We start from the raw sequence: 17,988 nt of genomic DNA on the forward strand, positions 1-17,988 counted from the left end.
ATTATGTGATTGGAGAAGATGCTTAATTTGGATGTATCTGTAGTTATCAGAATCTGTCAGTCCATATTCAATTTGTAATGTGCGAAATGTTTTCATTGCTGGTCCTATCCTAAGATCCTCAATAAATGTGATACCTTTTTCCTGCCAGTGAGATATTTGCAGATTGGGGATGAGTCCAATAAGACTGCTAAGAGGAATTCTTAAGGTAGAAGTAGGGGTGGTAAAAGCTTGGTTAAGGAGTATCCTCCAAGCTCGTAGGGACGCTACGATAGAGGGAGCCAAAGCTGTGATGCGGGAAGCATTGGTTACGTGTGTCAGTAAGTAATTGTATAAGCTAGTGTTGGGGATTTGGCTTTCTTCAAGTTCCCGCCATCTCGTTTGGGGCGAATCTGGGAACCACGTCCTAAGTTGCGCTAGTATGGAGGCTATGTAATAGTCATAGATCAGTACATTTCCCACCCCCCGGGCGTTCTCGCTGTCAGCGAGCTTTTAAAGGCCCACCTAGCCTTTTTCCCTTTCCATAAAAAGTTGTTTATTACAGCTTGTACCTTAGTAAGTCCTTAGAATTCTTAATTCCCGATCTTTCCATCAAAGAATGGATCAAGAAGGGGATGCGGTCGTTGCAGGATCTTTTTTAGGGACCTTCTATGATCCCGTACCAATCCCTGAGGACACAATTCCAATTAAAACCTACCGACATATACAAACATTACCAAATAGCCCATTTGCTCCGAGGTGGTGGAATCACCAGTGTTTCAGTAGCCGAACCTCTTTGGCACTTTCTTAATGCTAACCCCCCCACCTAAAGGAATTTCCCTATTCTACAACTTCCTACAGCAAAAACGTGTTTTTAGCAAATCTCGTCCCTTCTTGCGTTGGGAGGAGGACTTAGGCTGCACCTTCTCTGAGGCGCAATGGTGTCAGGCATTCAAGGCTAACTACAAGGCCTCCAGGTGTGTTGGGCACTGGGAACTAGCCCAGAAGATTGCCCTACGATGGTACCTCACTCCCTTTAGGATTTCTAAATTTGGCCTGGCTGAGTCCTCCCCCCTGTGCTGGAGGAACTGCGGAGAGGTTGGTAATTTACTTCATATGTTCTGGTCCTGCAAACATCTTCGAAGCTTTTGGAATACTATTTTTAGAGCTATTTCTGATATTACAGGTTTCCTATCTGCCCCTGAACCAGGCCTGGCAATTCTCAACTTAGGTATTGAAAGGTACCCGCCTAACTTTAGAATTGTTATTTCCCACATTCTCCTGGTGGCTAGGTCACTGATAGCTAGATTCTGGAAGAATGACCAAGCCCCCAGTGTTTCTGAGGTATGGTCGACCACCTCCCTACATTACTCCTATGAGCTAGTCCTGGCCCTCAGGATGGGGAAAAAAATTCAGTTTGATAACAATTGGCAAATTTGGAACACATGGTATAAGGGTACTCACCTGATGTAATCTCTCACCCTAGAGTTTAGTCCTTCTTGATATAATGTAACAATCTTTACTGCAACCCACATTCTTATTCATATAGGCTTTTCCTTTCGGACATGTGACAGACCAACCATTCCAGTCCTTTGTTGTTTTGTTTACTGTTATGTTTCTTTCTGTTCTGCAGTATGTTCATCAAAATGCTCTCTACTTCTCCCTACTGTCTGATTGTACTATGCTATGTAATGTTGGGACAGTTTGGCGGAGACACTAATGACTATTTCCTCATTGTACTGTAAATTTCTTGTTAAAACCTTTCAATAAAAACTATTTACAAAAAAAAAAAAAAATTGCACCCTTAGAAATCCTGAAGGTGGTGATTGGTTTTGGGGTGCCGTGCGCGACTAGACTCCCAAAAAGTCCCACACATGTGGTATCCCCATACTCGGGAGAAGTAGCGGAATATATTTTGGGGTGCAATTCCACATATAACCATGGCACGTGTGAGCAATATATCATTTAGTGACAACTTTTTGTAATTTTTTATTTTTTTTTGTCATTATTCAATCCCTTAGGACAACAAAAATAAATATTCAATGGGCTCAACATACACATCAGCAATTTCCTTGGGGTGTCTACTTTCCAAAATGGGGTCACTTGGGGGGGGGGGGGTTGTACTGCCCTGCCATTTTAGCACCTCAAGAAATGAGATAGGCAGTCATAAATTAAAAGCTGTGTAAATTCCAGAAAATGTACTCTAGTTTGTAGACGCTATAACTTTTGCACAAACCAAAAAAATATACGCTTATTGACATTTTTTTTACTAAAGACATGTGGCTGAATAAATTTTGCCCTCAATGTATGACTAAAATTTAGTTTATTCAATTTTTCTTATAACAAAAAGAAGAAAATATCTTTTTTTTTTTTCAAAATGTTCGCTCTTTTTCCATTTATATCTCAAAAAATAAATTGCAGAGGCAATCAAATACCATCAAAAGAAAGCTCTATTTGTGGGAATAAAAGGACGCACATTTCGTTTGGGTGCAATATTGCACGGCCGCACAATTACCAGTTAAAGCAGCGCAGTGCGAAATTGGAAAAAGACCTCTGGTCCTTAAGGTGTTTATTGGTCCGGGGCTGTAGTGGTTAAGAGTAGCCATAATGAAAGCCACAACAGCTATTCTAAAAACTCGGCAACCAACAATTCAGACCAGTAGCTATTTTGGAACTTAATTATGTTGTGTTGATTTTACCTTGCATACATTTGTGTTATCTTAAATGATTATTATGCATACAGTTGGATAACTATTTCCCTCGAATCAGTAACTGCCTTGTAGATTTTTCTCTAAAGATTCAATTTTCAATATTTTTCATTTGCATAGTTTCCATTTCCACAAACATCTAAATGTATTTCACGTTGTTAACCACTTACTTACCTGTAGTATAGTAACGGTTGAAATTGTGAAAAAAAACAGACGTTCTGTTTTATTGTCATTTTCACAAGGTTATGGATTCTACAGGGAAGTTTACAATTGCTGTGTCATTTCAAAAGGTACTACACTCCCATTAGCGGGTGTTTCAATTGGGATTCTTAATTTTATGTAGCCCAATTGGTATTTTTAATTGTATGTAACATTTGTTTTTATCAACTAATATATGCACAACTATTTTATATGAATACATGTCTGGTGAATGAATCTGTGTTCACATTTGATTGACTCTGCATTTTAAATATAGTGGTCAAACGGTGGTTTCTGAAGCACCGCAAGCACCACATTTAGATCTCACGGGGACAGCGCCGAGCATACCAGAGGGGCCACATGCCAAACCCCCTGAACAAACGTACGCACCAATGAGCGAATCGCCAATGGCCACTGGAAAAAAAGACAGCCAAAGCTGATACCTGCCCCTTAATGGTACTTCATGTAAGCTTCTGATCCATTCCTTGCTGCAGAAAAAAGCAGGATCTTGGAAACCAAATAAGAACGCGGATGTCACTCCATCTCCTCACACCAGGAGATGTAGGCCTTCCAGGTATTTAGATACAGCTTCCGGGAAGACCACATTAGCGCCCTTAGCATAGTGGTAATCACAAAAACTGTCCCTCAGCACCTGGCTTTCAACAGCTATGCCATTAAAGCCAGCAACGGTTAAGCAGGGTGGAGTATTGGACCTTGAGACCGAAGGACCTCCTGCACTGGCAGCCGCTAAGGAACATCAGCACCATGTCGGCGTACCAAGGGCATTGAGGCCAGTCTGAGGCCATCAGAATCACCAGACTCCCCTTGGCCTCCGCTCTGCGCAGGAGACAAGGGTGGATCCTGAGAGGGAAAAAAGGCATACATTAGCCGATAATGTCCCCATTGGGCCACCAACTCGTCTGGCACGTCCGCCCAGGTAGCTATTGACCTGGCCACAAACCTATGCACCTTCCGGTTGAGCCAAGAGTACATGAGATCCACATCTGGGATGCCCCACCTTAGGAAAATGAGCCGAACCATTTCCGGATGCAATGACCATTCCCCCTGCTCCAGCAACTGATGACTAAGTAGTCTACCTACCAGTTTTCTACGGCCAGAATGTTCCCGGCCGACAGAGCCACTCTGCCCACTGGAGGATGTGGGAGACCTCCAGCGCCGGCACTGAGCTCCTTGTTCCTCCATGATGATTGACATATGCCACCGCCGTGGAGTTGTCCGACTGGATCCTGACTGGGTAACCCTGCAGCCTCTGTGACCATGTGGAGAGGCACCGCCTGATCGCCCACAGCTCCAGCACATTGATCGACAGGCAGAATTCTTCCTGCACCCCGCAACCCTAGGCCAACTGGATGCCAAAAATCCCCCCCCCCCCCCAGCCGGTCCAGCTGGCATCCGTCGTGATCATCGTCCAATGAAGAAGGAACCATTTGCCAGACCAAAGGGTCGGGAAACAAAGCCCTGGCTAGCTGGCTCACCTCGACTTGATAATCCATGGATGTCAGGGACTTGTCCCATTTGGACAGGATCTCTTTCTACAAGACCGAGTGTGAAATTGAGCATAAAATACAGCCTAAAATGTGGCTACCATGAGGCCCAGACCTCACATGCCGAAATGCAGCGACTACCACCTGTGGGAAATTAGTGGAGAGATTCAGCTTGCTTGAAGGAAGGAAGACTCTTGCCTTTGGGGAGTTGTGATCAATCCCACAAACTCCAAGCACTGGGTCGGCAGCAACGCAGACTTCTAGAGATTCAACGCCCAGCCAAACTCCTGAAGAGTCTGCATGGTGATCGCCACATCTTCCCTCAATTCTGAGGCAGAAGCCGCCCTCAGGAGGAGATTGTCCTGGTAACCCATGATCGCAATCCCTTGTTGCCTCAACAATACTAGAATTGGAGAGAGCACCTTAGTGAAGACCCTTGGTGCCGACACTAGGCCCAAGGGAAGAGCTACCAATTGGTAGTGCACATCCCCAACCACAAATCACAGGAACCTCTGGTGTGCAGCGACCACAACGGATTTCAACCTGAACCTTTGAACCTTCACAAAACAATTGAGGGCCTTGAAATCCAGGACCGGGCGGACCCTTTCCTTCTTTGGGATTACAACCCGATTGGAGTAGAATCCCTGAGACCTTTCTGACTTCAGTACAGGTACTATTACCCCATGCAGCAGTAAGTCCTGTACTGCCCCAAACAGGGCCTCCCAACAAGCTGGAAGGAGATGAAGGTTGAAGGTTGGAGTGAAAAAACCTGTCTGGCGGTCAAGAAGGAAACCTCTCAAAGTCGCAGACTTGTTCAGCTTGCGATACCAGGGACACTTTTGTCCCTCAACGGGCCCCTTATCGGACTGGGGACGCTTACCCGCCGACCCAGGCATAGCTCCTTACCTTTTCTGGATTGCGGGAGCAAAGTACTCTTTCCCCCATAACACTTTTAATAATGTCATCCAGCGAGGAGCCAAACTGCCTCCACTTTGGAAGGGCAAATCTGTCAGATGCCTTAGATGCCTGGTCCGCAGACCAACACTTGAGCCAAACCAGGCGATGCAGCACTACTGCTGATACTGAGGCAAAGGCATTGTATCCCGGGCCGCATCACAGATATTCTTATGGTGTGCACCAACTGGTCTGCCAGTTCCACAGAGACTGGGGAAACCTGTTCCTCCCCCAACTCGCGGTGCAACAACTTAGCCCATTCAGTAAGTGTATGTGACACAAGAGCTGTGACTAATAATGGCTGAAGTGCTGACCCTACAACCGCACACATGGCTTGGGTAAACTCCTCAGCCTGTCAGCGGAGTCCTTGAAAGAGGGAGCCCTTTCACCGGACTCATGGTCACCTTATTTGCCCTAGATACTGGGGGGTCAGCGACCGGAGGAGATGTCCTTTTTTTCAGGAATCCCTATTTAAAGGAGTAACACACTGCCATTTGTTTTGCTTCCACCTAGGCAGCAAATGATTCCAGGACTGCCAACAGAACATCCATGAGCACCGCAGGTCCAGGGGAACAGATTGCTATCATAGGGGTGACTGGGGAAGAAGTGCCCTGAAAAGGCACACTGCAGGCTTTCCCAAACCTTGTCAATAAACTTATCAAAATAAGTTATTTAGGGAAACACCTTAGTGGTGCGGATTGGCTTGTGGAACCCAAAAGGGACCAACACATCTGCAGGTGCCCTAGCCGTATGCTCTATCCCTCTAGTGCTTTCCTGCGCTAAAAACAGACACTGAGGCTTCCTCCTCACTGTCTGGTGGGTCATGTCAGAACAAGCGCTGGCTGCCACAGCGAAGCCCGAGTCTGAATCAGAGCATTCCCTGGCAGACGAGCGCGGGGGGGGCGTCTTTTCCACACCTTGAGCACGCATACGCCGCTTCCATCCTGGCAACAAATGATTCCAGGACCACCAACAAAGTGTCCATGTCAAAGTGTTGCAGATGCCGTGGAACCAGTTGCTATTATAGGGGTGCATTGGAAAGAAGGGCCAGCATATGACATCATGTCTGACCCACTTTCACCTGTCACCCAGGACGTAAGGCAAGAGACAAAAAATGCCTACCCTCCTAGCTGCCACAGACTGAGGGTGACCCCCCCTCGCAAGACTCACCACCCTGACCCAAGCATTGTGCTGTGCTGCTGTCTGTATTCCCTACTGCCTTCCAAAACATGGGGTGTCCTGTGTCAGTTTTGCTCTGTTCCTGGCTTAAACAGCCGCCCAGTGCTAGAGAACTAAAAGTCACCATCCCTCGTGGCCACAAGAACATGGTCACGGCTACAGGAAAATGGCCGTGGTTCCCAAGGTGAACATTCTGCCTGGCACGTGACAAACAAAGGCAAATGGCTGCAGTTACACAAAGCCATAGTACTTACTATGCGGGATGTCCCATAGCAATGGCAATTGAAGGGAGGGAGACAACAAAAAAAGGAGGCCAGTAGACTCATACTGCAGCCTACAGTATACTGCACCCAAAGGCAATATTCTCATGACCTTTCATATTGATTTGATAAAATCTGATAAACGTATGAACTGAAGACCCAGTCATGGCCTTACAGATCTGAGCCATAGAGGCCTGATGATGCACCACCCAAGAGGCACTAATCGTCCTGGATGAGTGTGCTCTAACATGAGAAGGAAACATTTTCTTCTTTAAGCTGAAGCTTGAACAATCACTTGACAAATCCATTTGGAAAATAGTGGATTTTGACGCTGCCTGTCCACATTTTTGGACCCTCTGGCAGTACAAACAAAATATGTGCTTTGCGAACTTGAGTGGTTGCCTTTAAATAGATTCTGATCGATCTTACTACATCAAGGGAATGTAGTGCCTTCTCTTCCCTAGATTGAGGCTCTGGGGGGAAAGAAGGACGAATAATATCTTGGTTTAAATGAAAACCTGTTACCACTTTTGGTTGGACATACAACCACCTCATCCTTATGCATGATCAAATATGGGTCTTTACAAGGCAGAGCTGCTAGTCCCGATACTCTTCTAGCAGAAGAAATGACAATCAGAAAGATTATCTTTCTTGTCAAAAAGGACCAAGGGGATTTCTCGTAAAGGCTCAAACGGCTGATTCAGTAAAGCCGATAAGACCAAACTCAAATCCCAAGGATTAAAGGTGCCTTGATAGGGGGATTAATCCATGTTACCCCTTAAATAAGTTACACACCAAGATTGGGAAGCAAGAGGCCATTGAAAAGGAAACACGGACAAGGCCTGGATCTAGCCCTTGATGGAAGCCAAGGGCAACTTCATTTCAGATCCCATTTGCAGGAAATCAAGGATCCTGCCTATGACATACTTCCTGGGGTGCCAACCCCTGGATCCACACCAAGAAACATATGCCTTCCAGACTATAGTAAATGATTCTGGATGTTGGCTTCCTGGCATTAATCAAAGTAGACACTACATGAAGGAGATCACCCACAATCCATTATAAACTGGGATTCAACAGTCAAACCTGATAATTTTTTTGTCCACAAGGTAGGATGGATTACCCGACCTTGTGCAAGATGGTCTGGCTATAATGGCAGAGTCCAAAGCACTCCTACTGCCATCTTATGATCTCGGTAGATCAAGATGTTCTGGAGCCTGCTGGGGCCACCAGAATCATCTCCTTCCGTTCCTGCTTGAACCTGCAGAGAAGGCGCAGAAGTAACAGAATTGGAGGAAAACCATAGATCATTAAAAAAAAAAATGGTCCCATGGGAGGACTAAAGCGTCTGTTCTGCCTACTAGTGGATCCCTTGTTTCCAACACAAAGTTGTCGATTTTGTTGTTGAATCTGGAAGTAAATAGGTCCATGTCCGGAATACCTTATCTCTGACATACCTCTAGGAAGATGTCAGGCCGAAGAGACCATTCCCCCGGAAATAATTGTTGGTGACTCAAGTAGTTCATCTGCCAACTCTCTATTCCTGGAATGAAAGTTGCCGATAAGCAAGGAAAGTTGTGTTCTGCCCAAGCTATAACATTATTCACCTCTTTTTGAACTGCACAACTGCCCGTGCCCCCCTGGTGACTGAGGTAAGCCAAAGCCGTGGCCTTGTCATACTGAATCCTGACAAGACAGTCGCATAGTCTGATCGTCCCAGATTCTAAGGCCAGACATACTGCCCAAATTTTCCAAAATGTTGATAGACAAGGTCCTCTATCCTGGACCATCTCCTCTGGACATAACCTTCTTACCGGGCTGCTCCCCAGCCTAGAAGGCTGGCATCTGGTATCCTGGGACACAGGTAGAACATATTTTGCCTTTTGCTGTATAACCACCACTTTAGGCTCTGACTTATGTTGGGAGCCAAGCGTATTTGGGAAAAACAAAAACAAAGGCCTGAATCCTTTAATTCCAGACCGACAGGATGGTGTTTTGAAGCAGTCCTGAGTGAAAACTGCATGTAACGGATGGCCTCGAACGAGGCCACTATTTCCCCCAACAATCTCCTGCCCAGCCGGGGGGGAGAGGGGGAGGGGGGGAGAGGGGGAGGGGGGAGAGGGGGAGGGGGGGAGAGAGGGAGGGGGGGGGGAGGGAGAGAGGACAAGGATGAGGGGGGGAGGGAGAGAGGACAAGGATGAGGAGGAGGGAGGGAGGGAAGGAGGATAAGGATGAGGATGAGGATGAGGAGGAGGGAGGGAAGGAGGATAAGGATGAGGATGAGGAGGAGGAGGGGGAGGGAAGGAAGGGGGGGGAAGGAAGGAGGGGGAGGGTGGGAAGGAAGGAGGGGGAGGGTGGGAAGGAAGGAAGGAAGGAAGGAAGGAAGGAAGGAAGGAAGGAAGGAAGGAAGGAAGGAAGGAAGGAAGGGAGGGAGGGAGGGAGAGGAGGAGGATGACACAGAAGACTGGGCATCTCTTTCTCCTCCTTATTAAAGGGGGCTCCCAGACCCTGATAATCCCCAAGGCGGTGACATTGACTTCCTTCGCTAGTCCCGTCTACCTGGAGCCATGTTTAAAATGAACAGACTTTCCTCCGTGTGCGGGAAAGTCCGTTCATTTCAAAAGTCCAGCAGACTAGCACACACACGGCCGGATTGTCCGCCGGACTCGCAGTCTGGCGGACAATTTTAGAGTCAAAACTACTTTCTAAGTCCGCTGGACTTTTGGGAAAAAAAAGTCTGCCGGAGCCCACACACGGGCGGATTGTCTGATCGTGTGTATGCGGCATTAGTTTAACTATTCAAGCAGACAAATGCATCCGCTGGTCAAGACATAAATATTATACAATGGGAGATAAACCGACCACAATGTTGGCCAGAAAGTTAGTACCCCATATACATACGCCTGCTCTACCCAAATTGAGATTACCCACAGGACACCCGCACAAAACCCCCAAACTATTGTACGGGAATTCCATAAATGTTATGCTCAACTGTACAGTAAGCCAGAACAATTTTCACAAGCCAAGGTGGAAGCCTTTTTTTCAGGAGCTTCCACTACCACAACAAAGACTCACGTAGAACTTATGGATAAAGAATTCACAAAGGTGGAAATCAGAATGGCTATAAAAATGATCCATCCCTCTAAAGCTCCAGGCCTAGATGGTTTCTCGGGTCATTATAGAAAATACCAGGACATTTTACTCCCTCGCCTGTGTTTCTATTTTAACGACTTGAGAAAAGGAAACAAGATCCCAACACACGAAAATGTGGCATACATTCATGTTATACCAAAACCGGGTAAAGACCTTGGAGAGTGCTCTAACTATTGCCCAATCTCCCTGATAAACCTTGACCTAAAAATAATGACACAAGTACTATCACTTAGACTAAATTAATTTATTTCACAATATATTCTTCTAGACCAGGCAGGCTTTGTTCCTGGCCACAAGACGTCAGATCAGACCCACAGAATCAAAGGCATCATTTCAGCCATCCATTCTGACTGGGACCACACAGGACCCAGACAGGGAATGCTGCTTTCATTGGACATACATAAGGCATTCCATTACCTTTCATGGAACTATTTGTTTGACGTCTTGACCCAATATGGTTTTGGTGAATGCTTTCTGGCTCTCCTTCGAACACTGTATGACACTCACCCCAATTATTAAATGTCTGCAGGGGAACCAGACAGGGATGCCCTCTGTCCCCATTGCTATTTGTTTTAGCAATGGAACTGCTAGCCATTAAGATTCATGCCTGTCCTGACATCAAAGGTATAGAATGTGGAGACAGGAAGCACAAGTGTATCATATTTGCTGATCATATTCTGATGGTTTTATCATCTCCTATCACCTCCTTACCCAACTTTTATGCAATACTACAACAATTTTCAGCTAGATCAGGTCTTAAAATGAATCATGACAAATTGAAAGTGTTGAATGTTTCCCTTCAGGAATCCACCCAGAAAGTCCTTGAACAGGTCCCATCAATTTCACTGGGAACCAGTAGCTCTACCTTATCTAGGAATAGACCCAACTCCCTCCTTACACACTCTATATTCACAGAATTATCCTGCTCCGTATGGATGATTAACAGCAGACCTATCCAGATGGGAAGTCCATTCTCCATCGTGGTTTGGCAGACTGCACTCTATAAAAATGAACATTCTTCTGAGAATACTGTACTTGTTTTCAAACTTTACCAGTTGCACCTAATAAAGTGGACTTGCTGGCGTTCCAGAGAAAGCTCTGGGCAGCACAGTGGTGTAGTGGTTAGCACTCCCGCCTAGAAGTAAAAAGGGTCGCTGGTTTGAATCCCAACCACAATACTACCTGGCTGGAGTTTGCATGTTCTCCCTGTGCCTGCGTGGGTTTGCTCTGGGTACCCTGGTTTCCTCCCACACTCCAAAGACATGCAGGTAGGTTAATTGGCTTCTGTCCAAAATTTGCCCTAGTATATGAATACAGTATATGAATGGGGACCTTGGATTGTGGACTCCTCAAGGGTAGGGACCAATGCAAGTGTGCAATGTACAGGGATAGTGACAATTGTAGACACTCAGGTTGAACTGGATGGACTGGTGTCTTTATTCAACCTAACTATGTAAAATCATGACTATGTAAAGCTACTTACAGTACATATGGGGTGGCCCAGGGTGAAAAGGCATACACTGTTCACACGAAAACAGAAAGGGGGGCTAGGGCTTCCTGACCTGCAAAAATATTTTTTATACAGTCCAATTGGCACAACTCAACAAATTTCACTCCCAACAACCTCCGACATTATGGATGGCAATGGTTTCGCATTCCTGCTACCCCAACCCAATTTTGCATATTATGTGGTTGCAGATGAAAGAAAGACTGGCAATTTTATGCCTGTCCCTCTCCTTGTCCTTAGATATTTGGGACAGGCTAGCTAGGACCCAAAACTTCAAAATCACCCCACAATCCATTAGCTCCTCTTCTAAGAGATGGAGATTTCACCCCGGAGCCTCACCCCCCCCCCCCCCCATGCTTTTGAATGGTGGTCCAATAAGGAATTGTTGCAGATTGCAGACATCTGTGATAAAAAGGGAATGCTATCCAAAATAACACTAATAGAAAAATACCAACTACCAGTCTCAGAACATTTTAGGTATACTCAAATATATCATTATATGCAGACCCTATCATGTAAAGGCGATCTTACACTAATGACACCTATGGAGAATATGTGTCACCATTTTGATAAACTCTGAGGCCATATATCAGCTATACATACTATAATAACATTTGTCTCAGACAAACTGACTTATATGACACAGTGGGAAAAAAATATCCAGGAGAACCTGGAACTCGAGGAAAGGCATTTGGTGGCGCTAGCTGCTTTCAGGTCGCTGATAGATAGTTCAATAATAGAGGCAAATTACAAGGTTCTATTACGGTGGTGTTTGGTGCTGACTAGACTTGCCACATTTGTTCCCGGGGCATCATCTAAATGCTTCCGGGGCTGTGGTCAGAAAGGGACAGCAGTCCATATTTGGTGGCAATGCCCTAAAGTATGGAAATTCTGGATCAGGATCTATAACTTCAAATACTCCCTTACGCAGCTTAACCTGACCAAGTCCCCAAAACATGCACTATTAGGTTGCAAGATTTAGGAGCCCCCCAAAAGCCAAAGATGGCTCCTGATGTTCATTTGTGTATCAGTCAAAAATCACAATTGCTAAGAACTGGAAGTCAGCAGCCATACCATTTGTTCAATTTAAACACAAACTTTCACGGATTATGTTGAATGAAAGACTAACAGCGATTGTGCAGGATGAAATGAAACAGTTTGCTAAAATATGGGATCCATGGATTGGATACTTGACAAATGCCCCCCCCCCCCCCCCCCCGACACTCTCTGAATAGGGGATTTACTGGGGGAGGTAATGCAGAGCGTGGAGTCACCCCCCTTTTTTGTTCCCCCTCCTATGCCTCGCCTTTTTTCTTCTCCCCTCTTCTCCCATCTCTTCTCACTTTCCGAGATTATGGTGTTGTTGGATGGGGGTTGCCCCTCTGCGGTCAAGGGGTGTGAGGGCTCCCACTATAGGAGTGCTTATGTTACCTGATGGCAAACTGGTTATATTGCGTGATTTAGTTATGACCAAACTGGTTTGGTTTTATTCTGATTTAAAGTATAAATCACAATCTACTATTGACTCTTTCATGCAATTTGTGCAATCCACAGACCTGCCTCAGCTAACTAATTTAAGTTAATTGAACTTTGTGACTTTTTCAGACATATCATACCCAACTGTCTCTAGAATCTCTGGAATAATATACAATATGTTAAGTAACCAAATAAACCACTACACCATGAGGACTTATGCAACTGATACTGTACAACAATTTAGGCGTTTTGCATTTTGTCCATTGCTGAATTTAGTCTTTACCACCATATCAATGGATAGTTATCTACTTTTTTTCACAGATACTTTATTTTTTTCCTCTACAAAACCAACAAAGAAAGAAAGTGGAAAAAAAAAAAAAAGTTGGAAGACAATTGATTGTTCTGGGTAAAAATACATGTTAATGAGATTACACTATATTATATTATATACACACACACATACACACAAACACAAGCTCAGCTCTATGATTTCCAGAAAATATACAGCTTTAAACTACAAAATCATCAGGCAAAGATTAGGTCATTCTTGCCACAGTACTGACATGCAATAACATTTTGCACTCTACTCACCAATGAGCATATGTCCAACCACCATCCACAAATGAGAGGGAAAACACCAATTTCTACAACCACTAGTAATGAAACCTTTTGGAAAACGGAAACAATATGTTACTTGTCAAAATATACAGTTTGGAAATTTAAAGCATAACTTTTTTTGACAAAAAAAAAAAAAAAACATCCCCCCGGGTGATCCATGCACATTGCAAGGATTATAACAACCTTTGTTGCAGATTCCTAGCTTGTGTTATAGTGAAGAATTCCATGTGTGTTGCCTCTGTGCCTAGTGGGTCTAATGGGTGTGGTTTCATAATTATCAGTCAGCTATGGCAGCTGCAGATCACTAATGAGGAAAGCTGCTGGGCCTGCATCCATTTATATGTGCTCCTATTGAAAATCTCACCAAAAATGATATTTTTGTATGCAGGGGATGCCTGAAATCTGACTTGTATCTTAGGCAGACTTCTGGGAAAATTGGTGAGCCAATCACACAAGCAGGAAATTATGTTTATGGGGAGTGGGCAGTACACCTCCAGGTAGCCATGTTGCATTGCATTTATAGAATATTGCAGTGGCTGCAGACTGAAAAAGAAAGGTCATTTTTAATAACATTCAATTACAATATGACTTATATCACAATTGTACATGCTATATTATATTATTATTATAACATTATAGAACAATGTTCCAGCTGAGCAAACTGCCTTGCGTAATACAATGAAGAAGACCAAAAGGTCACTTAACAAATTGTGCAGCAAAGCAGTTTTCTCACAACACATTCAGTGCCTTGGAGTCTTCTCCATATGACTGCATAACAATCTTCCCCTAGCTGAATTAAATTCACAAGCTGAGTATTTAGCACCTTCTGTTGCTCTACTTATGATTACTCACATTTCCTCCATTTCAACTATGATTTTTCACATCTTATTTATTTATTTTTTTCTATTTGGTTTCCTTCTCTCTTTTGGTCTTTGCTTTTTTTTTTCCCCCCAACTTTAATTTAATTCCATTTTTCTACGGCAGTTTCAGGTTGTAATTTAACCAAATTACAAGGGCCAAGGTCATGCACCCCTTATTAACTGCCATGATACCCACTTTGTGATGATCATGACTATTTCTCAGCAAAAAGTATATACACATGCATTTCACTTTATCGGTTTCGTCTTTGTGATGGTCTATAGCATTGTTTGCATGAAATGCATATTTGGTTATTTTAGGACATTTCATATTTATATACCAATTTATAATCGTTTAAACAAACTCCTTGGACTGAATTTCAGATCCAGGCAGGGTAATATGTTTTTTATAACACAGATAACCATTCTTTGATACAGGGAAAATTTTGCATTTTGAATTTTAAATGTGTATAATGAGAGGAAGGATTTATCACTCTATAAATTGTGTGTGCATGTAGCTCATTAACCACTTAAAGGGGTTGTAAACCCTTGCAGTTTTTCACCCCAATGCATTCTACGACTCAATCAAAGCCAATGACGTGGGAACCAAGCAGTGGAGGCCCGTCCATACATAGGGAGTGCACGGGCGCCGCCCCCCCACCCCAGGCAATCACAGAAAAAAAAAGTCCTTTAAGTGCACTGTGTTAAGGTGCCGGACACAGTGCACTATGGGAAGCGTCACGTCTATGCAAACTTCATTTGCAGGGTTTTGAATTGCCGAGTGGCACAATCCATGGCGCCGGACAACTTCCGCCTGGCTGGGTGCTTTGTTTGCCGATTTAAGACATCACTTCCGGTTTCCCTGTGTAGCAATAAACCAGAAGAGACATCAGCAGTTCAGTGGATTACACGGCCCAAGCAGGGAGAGACCGAGCGTAGGATGCGGAGCGGACTCCTCCACCGCCGCTGCTGCCTGCTACCCACTGAAGGAGACACAGCAGAAGGAGAGGACACCACTGCCCAGTAAGAACCACCTTCTGACACTTGTGGATCTCCTTGCAGTGCTGCCAGCTTTCTCCCTCCAGCAGCTCTGCAGGGGGATCAGTTCTACATACTGGCAATTGGCAAAGTGTCTCGATCTGGAGCAGAAGACAGCTACAGTCTCTGCATGTGTATCTGCCGGGTCCTGAAACTCCCCCTTGTCAGTGTTCTCTCTGGTCAGCGTGAGCAGGAAGCTTGCTTCACCTCTTCCCTGAGTCCTGACCTCTGATCTCCCTCCCTCCAGATCAAGCTGTCATTGCTCTGTGTTTACCAAACTCCAGGGTTTGGATGGAGCAATGCTTCTGCTGGAGGGGTGATTTTGTGTGTGTGGGGGGAGATTTTGGAGAGAGGGTGAATATGAAGCCAGCCTAGAAGTGCAGATAGCTGTCACTGCAGTGCTGAGCAAGAAGCCAGTGGCCACATGTCTCTCTCTCCAGCTGCCAGTCATCTCTGCCCAGCCATTTCTATATACCATTGCTAAGGTCCCTTTATACTTCACATGGCAGGAACAAGCATTCCTTTTTTTTTTTTTTTTTCACACTTAGGGTAACCTATTCCCTTGAATGGGCTGCCATATGTGTGACAAACACATCATAGAGGTTTTAGAAACGTTTAAGGCATGCAGCTTTGCCGCATAACAAAACGCATGTCTGCTCTCTGCAGTTGGGGTGCCATTAATAAATTAATGGCACCACATGTTCTATGCGCATGTGCAGTGCATTTCTAAAATGCACTACAATTTGCCCATTACCCATGCACTGCCACACAATCAGGAAACCTCAAATGTAAATGTGGCCTAATGTTTCCTATACACTGCTAGTTTTCTTTTGCTCAACCCCACTGCCTGAACAAAAAAAAAAAAACTGACATCTCAGGTCAGAGCCACTGTACTAACAATCCAATGTTACTACAGTGATCTCCCCTACTGTTCTATTATGTTCTGACAACGGGATGTGCCCCCCCCCCCCCCCCCCACCACCACACACACACACACACACACCTCACCCCACCAGAACACTCTGGCCAGGGAGATAGGAGACTTTTTTTTTTTTTTTTTTTGGCCAAGCCCCTCATCGACAGAAGCCAGCTGTCATGCAGGGATGCATACATGCAAGGGATGCAATGCTTTACTTAAGAGCTGTGGAATTGTATTGCAAGCGACATAATTTAGGGCTGCTTTGCACCTTGAAGCCAAACACTTGGCTCGCAGCTGCAATGCAGTCTCAAAATGTAAAATTGTCACTCGGCAATAAAAAAATAAATAAAAAATAAAAATAAAATAAAAAAAAGCAGGTGACATGAAGCAGCAGTAGCAAGACTTCAATTTCTGCAATGGCTGCAAAGCATACCATTGTGACCATGGGATTTTAGCAATTTCATTTCCTGAGGGGCCCTGTCAGGCAAGTTGCAGGGGGCCCCATAATTTCAGCAGCCCTGCCTCCACCAGTGTGAGGGTGCTGACAGTGTGCTGCAAAATCTGTATATATGTGATGCTGCTGATCTGTATGCCCCTTATGTGATGCTGCTGATCTATATGCCCTTCATGGGGTGCTACTGATCTATATACCTCATATGTAATGCTGCTGATCTATATACCCCATGTGTGATGCTGATCTATATACTGTATCTGAAAAGCTGACTTATATACCCTGTCTTGTGATGCTGGGGCTGTATACCCTGTCCAGTGATGCTGGGGCTGCATACCCTGCCCGGTGATGCTGGGGCTGCATACCCTGCCCGGTGATGCTGGGGCTGCATACCCTGTCCGGTGATGCTGGGGCTGCATACCCTGTCCGGTGATGCTGGGGCTGCATACCCTGTCCGGTGATGTTGGGGCTGCATACCCTGTCCGGTGATGCTGGGGCTGCATACCCTGTCTGGTGATGCTGGGGCTGCATACCCTGTCCGGTGATGCTGGGGCTGCATACCCTGTCCGGTGATGCTGGGGCTGCATACCCTGTCCGGTGATGCTGAGCTGCATACCCTGCCCGGTGATGCTGAGCTGCATACCCTGCCCGGTGATGCTGAGCTGCATACTCTGCCCGGTGATGCTGAGCTGCATACTCTGTCCGGTGATGCTGAGCTGCATACTCTGTCCGGTGATGCTGAGCTGCATACTCTGTCCAGTGATGCTGAGCTGCATACTCTGTCCAGTGATGCTGAGCTGTATACTCTGTCCAGTGATGCTGAGCTGTATACTCTGTCCAGTGATGCTGAGCTGTATACTCCTGACACTATATGGATAAAAGCAAGTGGAATACAGGGGATAGATTAGGTTGATTCTATAAGGGGTGGGGGCTTATGAGAATTGGGGGTAGTCAAAAAGGAAGTGTGGGGCCTGACACCACCCTCATCCTAAAACTTCACCACCAGCCGCCGCCACTGGAGCCAAGTCCTACTGTCTGAGTCAATGGATGCAGCAGGAGGACAAGAGAGCAGCAATGGACAGCACTCCAACATCTATCCCTAAATTACTACATGCTCTTATTGTTTATTAGGGGTGTTGAAAATTAACGATGCATCACAATTCTGCCCTTCCCAATTTGCCATTGACGT

General features: G+C 45.2%; 1 protein-coding gene across 6 annotated transcripts in view; it reads right to left on the reverse strand.

Annotated features, from left to right (window-relative positions):
- Nucleotides 1-17,988, reverse strand: part of MARCHF6 (membrane associated ring-CH-type finger 6) — a 1,566,402-nt gene that overhangs the window by 732,479 nt on the left and 815,935 nt on the right. For all 6 annotated transcript variants that reach the window (XM_077491957.1, XM_077491954.1, XM_077491953.1 and 3 more), the window contains one exon: nt 13,508-13,582. In XM_077491957.1, the coding sequence (XP_077348083.1) occupies nt 13,508-13,582 (75 nt within the window). The remainder of the gene's footprint in view (nt 1-13,507; nt 13,583-17,988) is intronic.

Source organism: Lithobates pipiens, unplaced genomic scaffold, assembly GCF_037356315.1.
Source record: "Lithobates pipiens isolate NorthernLeopardFrog02 unplaced genomic scaffold, aLitPip1_a1.2 Scaffold_19, whole genome shotgun sequence".
Classification (NCBI taxonomy): Eukaryota; Metazoa; Chordata; class Amphibia; order Anura; family Ranidae; genus Lithobates; species Lithobates pipiens.